Here is an 11,587-nt window from a genome sequence, read left to right as displayed (position 1 = left end):
CACAGCTCTCTCGCGTTCTGTGTGTTTGAAAGAAGAGGTGACAAATATCTTGCTTCTCATAACCTTCCCGCAAATATTTTTTGTTAAATAGCTACGCAGGGATAACCCTAAATCCCAATTCCATTTGCCACATTTGCTAAGACCCACGGGGTTTCATGTCAAATAGGTCGTGCACATCGTTCCATTTTGGAATGCACAGCTGAGGTCTACTGTTCCACATTCGCAGTTTAAATTAACCGGCAATGCTGTGGTTATAAAATAAGCCTTCCTTTAGGAAATTTAATCCACACCTAGTTTGCAGAACCTTAGTGGAAAATAATTTATCAGTTAATTTTGATGTTAGTGGTGCATGGTTAAACTAAAAATACTGAAGAATGCCTTTTATTTACAGGTTTTAGCTTTCTAACATGGGCAGTGATGCTGTTTTAGAGCATCACAACTGTTTTAATGTCATTTCTTGAGAAAACAATACTTAAACTGTGGCTGTGTTTTCAAAACTGAATACATAAACCAATCCATTAACTATTTAAGTAAAGCTGAAAAGCATAACATTTTTCATATTTAGCCATATTTGAAATATATATTAGAAATAAGGAAGACAGTCCACAGTGAACAGTGTATGAATAGTAACCATCATATGGGACAACAGCAGCTGCACACAAATGGTGTTATTAGCTAGCAATCAGGCAGATCCTACCGTTAAGAGCTTTGTAGCAGAACATTCCTGAAGTGCTCCTTAGGTTTTTAACAAAGCAGTAATGTCACTGTATTGTGTATTAGGAGAACAGCATTTTCCCATAATATTTCCAGCTCTACTAATTGTATTCCTGCCACAATACTTTTATTGTTATCAGCAGTAGCAGCATCAAATTTAGTATGATTATTAAGTGTAAAGTATTGTCACCAGCACTGCTGTGATATTTTGCCCTCCACCGCCGCTCACCTACATGAAATATCTCGTCAAACAGAAGACCAACGCTTGTTTAGTGGCTGGAGCCCGGCCCCGGATGTGTTGTCAGGCGGAAGTTGTAGTCACGTTTTGGATCCAGCATGGCATCAACGAGTAAGAGGTAACGGGACATAATTGTCCGTTTAAACAGCGATATTACTGTCTGTCTACACGTTTCTTGATACTGGTTGTATTATTACTTAACTTATAAAGAATGGCAGTAAAGAGTGAGGGCTGAAAATGCAATATGGCAGTCCTCACTTAGTATCGTACGCCTAACGAGGCCCTACAGGTAGCTAACCGTTCGCTAGCTAAGGCTGGATCGTTTACTATTAGTCTTAAGTAGTTATATTTCTGTGCAGAATATGTTTGTTTTCAGGCGATCCACGTTTAGAGAATGATACACCGTTTGACATCTTGCTAGCGAACTGTCGCAGTTAGTCACAAGATGTTGTTTTTGAGAACTTTACTCTTAGCTACTTGGATAGCTAACATGTGCGTTAGTTAGCCACACATGCCACTACTTTCAGCAGCTGGTTTTCCTACAAGGGTTAATCGTGTCCGGTCACAAGCATCAACAGAAATTTACTATACATGGTGATCTCAGTTCTAGCCTGGGTAGGCACAGTTACGCTTGCACCGAGCAGGAATTTTCATACTGCACACGCCGAGACTTCACCTAATACTGCCGACTTAGACCTTCTAAAGCAGTGTTCTCCAGTCCTGGTTCGGGGGGCTCACTTACTGTATGCTAGTGCGCATTCAAAAAGCCTGAGCTCTTAATCAGTTTGCTTTAATTCTGTCTGGAATGGCATGAGGTATAAAATTCAGATTCTTGCTGGGGGTCCTTTGCAAAAGAACTATGTTGTTGTACATGTGTGCAAATATGCGGATGTAAATAATTGATTTTTCAAGACATGTTTAGTTCACCTGCCCTCTTGAAACGAAGTTGTATTGGTAAACAAAGATAAAGTGGTATTGAGATTATTTCATATAGATGGAGGCATTCAATTAACTGTTTTAGCACATAGAATAATTAAATGAACAGTTGATTACTGTAGACATTCTGATTTTTAAATTAGAGGCAAAGCTGTGATTGAATGAACACATTGAAGGACTTGTGTTGCTTTTTAATCATAAACATTGCTTTGGACGATATGTCTTTCCCAAAAGGCTCATAGATGATTAACTATAAAGAAGATGTGCTAGATATGCATCAGTTTTCATTTAACAGTCAAATTTAAACAGCTCAGTTGGAACTGGAAAGCTGGTTCAGTGAACGGTATGGCTTTTTTTTCCCATGACTATAGAGATACAGTGTAGAATCAGTGATCATTACGTGATCTGGAATGGCTCATTTCTGAACTGTCTGTACCAGCAGGTCCCCTTAATATGAGGATCATAGACTCCACTCTGGATTTGTGCAGCATCAGTCCAAAAGCAAAGAAGCCTCACTGTACTGTGCTGGTATCTTGCATGTGTTTAGCAATTTTGTCTCGTGTTTTCAGGAAGCTGGAGGACCTCAGCGTGGATGAGTTCCTGACGTCAGGTTTCGATTCAGGAGCCGAGGAAGACTCAGAGGAAGAGGCACCCATCCGTCAGAATGGAGAGAGCAAGAAACCGGCAAAGTCTAGTGGAGGAACGCAAGCCAAGTAAGAACCCACCCACATTACCCTGGGAAAATGTGTTGGCACAGAACTGTCAGCCTTTACTCATCAGCTCTGTCAGCTAGTCCTATAGCTGTTCTGCTGCTGTTGCCCCTGATTGCAGTTTTTAATTTCTGATTCAAATCTTCAGTGGAAGGTTGTCCTATGAAATGGATTCATAATTAGATTTTATCAAACACATGATCCAGCTTTAGAATCAGATCTTAGTTCAGCCAGCTGAAGTCAGAGAAATAAACACACGGGCATCTTTCTATTTTGGCAGAGGAGTATGTAGTTGCTGTTGGGGCTAAATATTAAATGTAAATATTCAGTTCTCAGATGGGACACTCCCATTCTGCCATTGAGGGTGGTGCTTTTCCTGAAATGCAGAGTTGAGGTCACATTGATTTCATTTAGTCAATTCAAGGAATAAATTCAAATTCAATCTTGATAGAAAATACTGGGCAATTTTCAGGTCATTCTCTGAATTTACTGAATTGAAATAGCATTGAATCCATCTGGGATTCTGTAGGAAGACTCTCCTCGTCGAGTGTGCTAGCTTCTTTCTTCTAAGACATGATTTTCCCTCAGCACTGAAATAGCATTCTGCTGAATTGCTTCAGTGAATATCTAACTGTGTAAACGGATATCATGTCAAAATGTAACCAATGTGAGTCAGCCTGGATAAAGGGGTCTGCTAGGTAAAAATTGGTTATATTTTGAAGAGTTAGGCCAGTTTTTAGATGTAATTTTTTTGACAGTGTTTAACTTGAATGACATCATTTGTATCATGTTTAACCAATAGGTAACATTCATTTGCAGTCCCCAGCAGACCCATGCCAGTATAGAGTGATGTATAGAGTGACGTTAATTCTCACAGTAACATGGGAGCATTTTCAAGTGGGTATAGAATGCGCAGGTGCTGTCACCGTGATGTGCCTTCTCTGTAGGAGTGAAAAGAAGAAGGGCCAGGCGTCCGAACACAAAGACCAGCTGTCCAGGCTGAAGAGCAAGGACCCCGAGTTCTACAAGTTCCTGGAGGAGAACGACCAGTCGCTGCTCAACTTCGACGACTCTGACAGCTCAGAGGATGAGGAGGAGAGCAAGTACCACACACTGCCCAGCCACCTGGAGGTCAGTGTTCGCTTGCAGCATTCTTCCTTTCTTCTTCTTTTCGTTGCACTTTATCCTTTCGCCTTGTCACTTTAGTAGTCACCGGTTATGCATTTAAGATCATCACTACCACAACAACCACTGAGCCTATGTAGGAGTGTGGGGCAAGGTGCATGCAATATTCCAGTATTTACCTATTGCAGCTATTTTTCACACTACAAGTCCCACAATGCACCTGGAGGCTAATGCTGTCAGAGGAGAGGTGCCCACGCGAGCCCACTTTCACTATACCTCTTAAGTGTGTCACTGTCACACAACAGCTCATGAGTGTGTGTGTGCGTACTTGTGTATGTCATCAGGAAGCCAGCTCCGACGAAGAGGAGGAAGAAAAAACAAAAGCGCCAAAATCCAAAAAGGCGGCAGAAGTCATCAAAGTGACCGAAAAAATGGTAGAAGAGTGGAGAGCAGCCATCAAGGTGAGAGAATAAGTTCTGGGCCAAGTTTTGTTCCACAATTTAAGAGTGTTAGTTATCTACAGGTTACCTTTTATTGTCAGGTCACCTTCTAGTAGCTGTCAGTACACATTCAGAACCATAAAATAGGAAGCCTCTTTACTGTATGTGTTTGCATTCAAGGGCCAGTGACTTTGCCATCTGCAGTGTTGGTTTCTGTGAAAGCACACCTCCAACACAGCATTTGTCATGATGCCCTCACATTGTCTTTTCTAATATGTTTTCTAATATGTTTCTAAGGCTTACTATAGTAATAATCTGCTCCAGGTAGCGTCTTTCCTGACAACAGATCTAAGAGCAGCTAGACCAGTTGTAGTCCCAATCATACCTGTTCAGTTTAAGATTATTTTTCTGGTCCAGGATCAGGGCAGAAAGTACATTAAAAGATGAACTGATAATGCATGTGTTTATTATGAATGAAGAAAAATCAATCAAAATAGTGCTTTCACATTAAATTTAAAATATACTGTTCCGTCCAAACCAAATCAACCACTTCTGTTCAGATGTGCCGAACATAATAAACTCATTGGTAACCATCTTGGATTAGGATTAGGTATTAGAGCAACTTTACCCTCAAGATTTGAAACTAATTGAGTGAAGGGGACTGCTGTAAATTAGCCCGATAACTTGCTAAATTGCATCAGGCTAAATGCATAATTGTGCTAGAGACCACCTGTGAGCACACACCTTAATGAAACTCATTTTTTATGAATTGTAAGCATATCTGCAAATAATAACAGTATCAACAAATATTATTTGTGTGCTTGAGAAATAATAATAACAGTAATGATTATTTGGCAGCTCATCCCAATATCGGTAATATTTGTTCTTATTATTGTTTGTGTAAAAATTATAGTAATGTTCATAATGGTAATGATGATGATGATGATGATGCCAGGAGGAGCCCAGCGCCCGCCTGTTCCGGGAGATCACCCAGGCCTTCAAGGCCGCCGTGGCAACCACCAAAGGAGAAGCGGGCGACCCATGCCGCTACAAGGTGGAGGACAGCTCAGGTAGGCCACGCCCCCACTTCCCTCAGCGAATCCCACCGTTGGCTTGCCCCACCACGGCTGTCAGTCTCACTGTGGGCGTGTCCCTTCTTTGCAGTGTTCAACGCCCTGGTGCTGTTCTGCATCAGAGACATCTTCCCAGCCCTGCAGAAGATGCTCAGCCTCAAGCCAGAGAAGGACCAGAAAAAGTAAGCGTCTGTGCTCCTCACACTGCACCCCCATGGGCACGCATGGGTTGCCTTTACAAAGCTTTATCTGGCTGTGTTTCCTGAAATGTGAGGCTTAATCTGAAGTCTTGATCTGAGGAGTGTCCTGAACATGTTCAGCAGAGCTTAGAGATGGTGAGTGATCAGACCGCTATCCCTACAAAACACCATAGTGTGCTGTAATCAAACCAGAAGCACCCTGATGCTGGATCTGAATGTCACATGATCTCTTACACCAGTACATTTCTCTTCAGTTTGGTTAGTTGTTGTGTGTTTGTGGCTTCTTTGTCATTGGTCAGCAGCTGTCAGGTGACCTCATCGTGACCTGTGACCTGTCCTTCTTTTCCCTCAGACTGGTGCTGCCTTCATCCAGCCCCAGGTGGCAGAAGGCCCAGCTGGACATCAAGATGTACCTCAGTGGTCTCGTTCAGGTATGTGATGCCTTCCTTGGATGTTATCACTCTGGCTTTAGGTCAGTGTAGCCCGAGCCCAGTGTAACACTGTGATGCTCTGCATAGGTTTTTCAGCTAAGCTAATGTAACGTAATATAACATTCTGGATCATTTCTTTTTGCCCCCCCGCCAACAGCTCCTGTCCTGCCTCACAGAGTCCACAGTTGTCAGTGCGGTGCTGCGGCACGCTAACCAGATGGTGCCGTATTACCTGTGCCTGCCCAAGCAGTGCCGCCTCTTCCTCAAGGTGAGGGGTCTCCCACATGGGGCCTCATCTCTCTATCGCTCACTGCGTGCCAGTTTGCACATCTGCACCACTGATTTTTTCCCGTCCTCTTCAGTAACGGAATCTTTTCCACCGCACACACACACACACACACACACACACACACACAGAACTGGTGTTTTAATATAGTTTGTACTTGTTTACTGATACCAGTCAGAAATTTACTGCTGTGAAACAATTAAATGTAAACTGTACTGGGCCTCACTTTGTGTGTGCTGGAGATGAATTTGTTGTTTGCTTGTATCCAGTGTTTCGGCACCCAGAGACAATCATCTTTTTCCACACTTTATGGCAGAGTGGAGTAAGCCATTCCATTGCACCATTATTGGAGTATTTTATCTTCGTGTCTCATTATAAGGGCATAATCAGAGTTTGAGCACAGGGTCGTGCAAGTCATTAAAATGCAATGTAATATGATGTAATAGGATATAATCCTGTTTGCTGAAAGAAGAATGGGGGTGTGCAGGAACATTTAAGATCAAATACAGTGATTTATGTGGAGGTTGTTGTCATTTGAGCAAAATACTCTGCATATTTTATTACAGATTTCACTTATGAATTAAAGAAAAGGCTCTTTGATTTGACACAAATGTTGACACCCTGAGATAATTCTTGACATTGACGTTGCTTGCCCACTCAACACTCACATTTCTCAGAAACTATCATTTGAGAATTGTTTGCATTGACCTTTATAAAATGCTGCTCATTTTCACTAGTATACCCTATAAGTAGCACACTTTGAAGCATACTTTTTGTTCTGAAGTAATTTGTGGAGAACATGCCTGCTTGGGTCTAAGCTGTGGCATACCTGGACTGTCCCAGGGCCTGAGACTCTGTGGCAGGGACACTGTCTCATTGTGAGCTCTTTCCACTCAGCAAATGATCAAGCAGTGGAGCACAGGGGAGGAGACGGTGCGGGTGCTGGCCTTCCTTGCGCTCAACAAGATCTGCCGCCACAAGCAGGACGTCTACCTCAACCCCATCCTCAAGGTACGGCCCGGCCACACCTGTCCTCTTAACCCGACACCAAAGCGGTTCCCTATTGGTCAGTGCCCCTCCCCTGCCGCGTTCTGATAGGTCGGATTTTTGGTACGCCGCACATCACTTTTTAAGCTCCTGTCCAGTTACTGTGGGCCGTTAACTCGATCTCCTCTTGTGTCCCCCCAGCAAATGTACATCGCCTACGTGAAGAACTGCAAGTTCACGTCGCCCAACGCCCTCCCCATGATTAACTTCATGCAGCGCACGCTGGCGGAGATGTACGCGTTGGACACACAGCTGTCCTACCAGCACGGCTTCATCTACATCCGGCAGCTGGCCATCCACCTGCGCAACGCCATGACCATGAAGAAGAAGGTAGCTCCCCTCGGGGAAGGGATAAGGGTCACCTGCGGTCGTTCTGTGAGAAGATAAGCCCTTTTTATGGGAAACCTAATCGGTTTCCAGTTCGATGTGCACCAGAAATGGTAACAGCAGTGTAAAGCGCTGGAAGTTTTCCAGAGAATGGCTGCAGATGTCCTTGAATATTTTCAGATATGTGTCCCTTTTTTATTTTCACCTCAAACGTACTGAGTTTGGTAAAGACTTTTATGAATATATAAGTGTTGAACATTGTCTGCACCCACAGGAAGAGTGCCAGCCTGTGTCTAACTGTGCTATCTGTGCCCACAAGAACAGTACCAACCTGTGTCTAACTGTGCTCTCTGTACCCACAGGAAGAGTACCAGCCTGTGTCTAACTGTGTTGTCTATACGCATAGGAAATGTAACAGTCTGTCTAACTGTGCTGTCTGTACCCACAGGAAACATACCAGTCTGTGTATAACTGGCAGTATGTACACTGCCTGTACCTGTGGTGTCGGGTATTGAGCACTCTGTACCCCAGCGAGGTCCTGGAGCCCCTCATCTACCCGCTGTGCCAGGTCACCATTGGCTGCATCAAGTGAGTAGATCCTTCTTTAACTCTGTTTTAACTGGATGCTTCATAGGACAGCACCATTCACCACATTTAGCAACTGCTTAAGAAAATGTAGTAATTTGCAACTCCACCACCAGAGGGAGGTGTTGCCCAACCCATGATTAAAGGCTGACCCTCTCTAGGCTAACAGCACATAGACGGGTAGCCCACAGCCCAGTGGCAGCCAGCTTAATGGCTGTACTTGTCTATGCTGATTGTCTGTGGTCTAAGCTTGTCTGAAATGTGCTTCTGCCTTACTTGTGACAGGCTGGTGCCCACGGTGCGGTACTTCCCGCTGAGGATGCACTGCGTCCGAGCCCTCACCCTGCTCTCTGCCAGCACCAAGACCTTCATGCCCGTCCTTCCCTTCCTCATGGAGGTACGTTACTGTGTCTGTGCCAGAGTTCCTCTTGCCATCCCGAGGTTTTTAAACGCGTGTCTGTGGAGCCCTTTTCACCGGAAATGGTATTTAGAAACCCAGACAGTCCGAGGATAAAGCAGGTTGTCAAAGCATTACAGCTATGGAGTGCTTTTTTTGCCCATTACTTTGCTGGCTGGAGCAGTAATTTAAACGGAAGCGAGAAGTCTGTTTCTCATGTGTCTCCATGATTGAACTGGTGAGGTGACAGGCTCGATGATGCCATTTGAAAAGCTCAATGGCCCAAATACCAAACTTATACAAAAAGGCAGAAATAGAACAAGGTCAGAAGTATATTAGATCCCAGGTCTGTTTCACTTAGAAACTACATTGTTTTCGTCTTTACACACTGTAGTTTGCGTTAGTGGCTGGAAGTGGGGAAACTGGCAAACGTCAGCAGGGGGCAGTAGTGATTAAAGCCCTGCAACCTGACCCAAATCCAAAGGGGCCCAACAAAATGTGTCAGGGTCGGGCAGGTCTTTGCCTACCAGGCCTATATTTGCGTTTTAGCACTCAGGTTCTGGATGTCAGGTTTACAGTACACTGCTGTCTAAAATCCAGGCTAAAATCTCTTTTTGAATGAGTGACATTCTCACAAAAGAGGGAAAAAAATATTTTTAAGGCTACTGAAAATGTCAGGCCTGAACATAGGATTAATTTATTGACTTATTTAGATAAGGAAGAACTTATTTTTGCTTAAGTGCCCTGCAAAAGTACTGCTTGTTTTGAACCGTTAAGCTGAACTTTTCCTCTTCTTTTCCCTAAATGTGTTCTCTTGTACAGACTTTATTCATCGTATAGTGCACTGTTTGCTCAACAAGGACGGACTGTAGTGTGTTCATTTGTTAAACTGGAGAGCATTGAATACTGTGAGTTATTTATTTTGTATGGACCGTTATTCGCTGAGTGCATTGTGTTTTAGGTGATATAGGTGTTCACCAAAAGGTGAGGTTTTGATGAGATGATTTTGATTATCGTAAGCTCCTGAATGTGATTTTGATTTGATTCCGTTATTACCAGTAGCCAGGTTGGTAATTACTGGTGTTTTTTGCGTGACGCGTTGCCCCCAATCAGGTCATGTTAGGTTCAGGTCAGGTTTGGTAACAGATAAAGTTATCATCTTCGGGCTGGGCTCAGTTTAGGTATTAAATTGGAGCAGGTCAGGTCGGGTTTGGGTTTCAGCCTTAGGCCCCTGCAGACCTTTACTGGTGATACCACTGGTGGGACACTTGTCACACAGAAGTGAACTTGTGACACCTGATGCATGTGATTGTGCACACAGAAATATTTGATATTTTAACCTGCGTTACCTCTAGGCATTCACATGACTAGAGTGTGTCCACCAAGGGATTCTGCTTACATTGTAAAGTGGAATTAATTAATGACAAGTATTGATTTGGGAAATCTGTGTTACAGTAATGCCTTAAATATGGTCTCAATCATTGCCAGAAGAGCCTTGACTAGCTAATACGATAGCTGATTTTGACAGAGCTGGAGACTGCTGTGATATTCTTGCAGAGATCACTAAACCAAAACCGCACTCAGCTGAGTAGTAAACAAATAATTAAGACAAATAATAGGCTCAGGAAACCAAGGAGCCTGTGTAATGGAGTCTGACATTTTGTTTTTACTCGATAAAATGAGGAATATAGAGGTTTCCTGGAGTGCACAGTCTTAGCCAGCCAACCCTTAAACGTTCACAGAAGAAAAAATGTAGTAACGTCAGTTAAATGGATGAGTAGCTAGTCTTGACGTCACATTGTTTCGCAGTGAGAAATCCTTGATTGAGTTAGCCCCATCATAAGAAATTAAGTGCGATAAAGGTCACTCGGAGCACCTGGTACTCAGTCAGAATCCCTTCCCCTTTCCCTGTCTCCCTAATCGCTGTTCCACCACTTCTTTGGGTGTTACTATCCAATATTCCTCCCCATCGGGGGGGGATTGAACCCACTTGGCACTTGGTTTGCTGTCACCTGGATGGAGAAGGTCAGTTCATTCAAAGGCAGTTGAAAAAAATTCATTGGTTAGGATTCAAACATCGGAACTGTCAACTGAAATTAAAAATGGCAGGAGTAGAACAGCCATAGACTTACTCCTGACGATGACTATTAAGCCCTGAGTCGTTTAGACTTAAAATATATTGAATAAATAAATAAAGTACATACGTACATACATAGCTGCACCACGTCAAACTCAGTGCCAGCCTTGGCACAAGACATGTTTCATAACTTCTAAAGACTAAACGGCCTAATGTACTAGATGGTTCCCGCTGCTAATTACACCAGCTAGCTGATTGGCCACAGCGCTACAGCATTGTGTCCGGTTTCTTGCTGGCTGGGATCTGATTGGATATATTTCACTGCAGCAAAATAGGGTGCCCTCCACTGGTGCTGTTTGTGTTGTACTGGCACAGAGCTTCAACTTAATGTTTTGAAGGACAAACAAAACAACCTAAGCTATCATTGCTATCATTATCCACGTATAATTGGAGGAAAAGAATACTGCTGTCTGAGCAGTGCTAACAGCAGCGCTGATACGGTTTATCCATGTGTGACATATAGATAGTCACCCATGAGTGTGTTAAACCTGTATGCGAATATTGGTGTCACATTTTTTTAACGTTTCTAGGCTGGTCGTCCCCAGTAGGAGCGCAATGCGCTGTTCTGTTCTGCAGTTGTCATCATGCTTAAATGTTTGCTTTGCCCAGGTCTTTAATAGAAGATCGGAAAGAAGGAACTGCCAAAAATTGAATTTGTTTGGGAGGATGGAATTCAAATGGGAAAACGGTTACGAAAACAGGAAATTGTCTTTTTCTGCACTCATCAATCGAGGGGTTGCTCGAAGCCATTTTGATGAGTAGCTGGGAAGTATCATTAATTGTTAGTGTTTATAATGTTCTGTTACATAGACTATTTGAAGAGTCAGTTTGACATTTGTGGTCGTGTTTACTTGCTGCAGCCTTGCTAAATTGTTAAATCTGGCTCAGAGGAAGCACCAAGGACCAAAGTGTTTGTTTGCCGCGGGGTCGGATGTTTTTGC

General features: G+C 43.3%; 1 protein-coding gene across 1 annotated transcript in view; it reads left to right on the top strand.

Moving 5' to 3' along the window:
• The first annotated feature begins 1,018 nt into the window (after window positions 1–1,018).
• Window positions 1,019–11,587, top strand: part of noc2l (NOC2-like nucleolar associated transcriptional repressor) — a 29,732-nt gene continuing 19,163 nt past the window's right edge. Inside the window, exons 1-12 of the mRNA XM_036531184.1 lie at window positions 1,019–1,070; window positions 2,458–2,601; window positions 3,546–3,729; window positions 4,068–4,184; window positions 5,119–5,233; window positions 5,328–5,418; window positions 5,789–5,867; window positions 6,025–6,135; window positions 7,051–7,164; window positions 7,342–7,530; window positions 7,976–8,115; window positions 8,398–8,509. Coding sequence (XP_036387077.1) covers window positions 1,051–1,070; window positions 2,458–2,601; window positions 3,546–3,729; window positions 4,068–4,184; window positions 5,119–5,233; window positions 5,328–5,418; window positions 5,789–5,867; window positions 6,025–6,135; window positions 7,051–7,164; window positions 7,342–7,530; window positions 7,976–8,115; window positions 8,398–8,509 — 1,416 coding nt within the window. The 5' untranslated portion in view covers window positions 1,019–1,050. The remainder of the gene's footprint in view (window positions 1,071–2,457; window positions 2,602–3,545; window positions 3,730–4,067; window positions 4,185–5,118; window positions 5,234–5,327; window positions 5,419–5,788; window positions 5,868–6,024; window positions 6,136–7,050; window positions 7,165–7,341; window positions 7,531–7,975; window positions 8,116–8,397; window positions 8,510–11,587) is intronic.

Source organism: Megalops cyprinoides, chromosome 6, assembly GCF_013368585.1.
Source record: "Megalops cyprinoides isolate fMegCyp1 chromosome 6, fMegCyp1.pri, whole genome shotgun sequence".
NCBI classification, from domain to species: Eukaryota; Metazoa; Chordata; class Actinopteri; order Elopiformes; family Megalopidae; genus Megalops; species Megalops cyprinoides.
The sequence above is the reverse complement of the archived record's forward strand: the minus strand, read 5'-3'. Positions and strand labels throughout refer to the sequence as shown.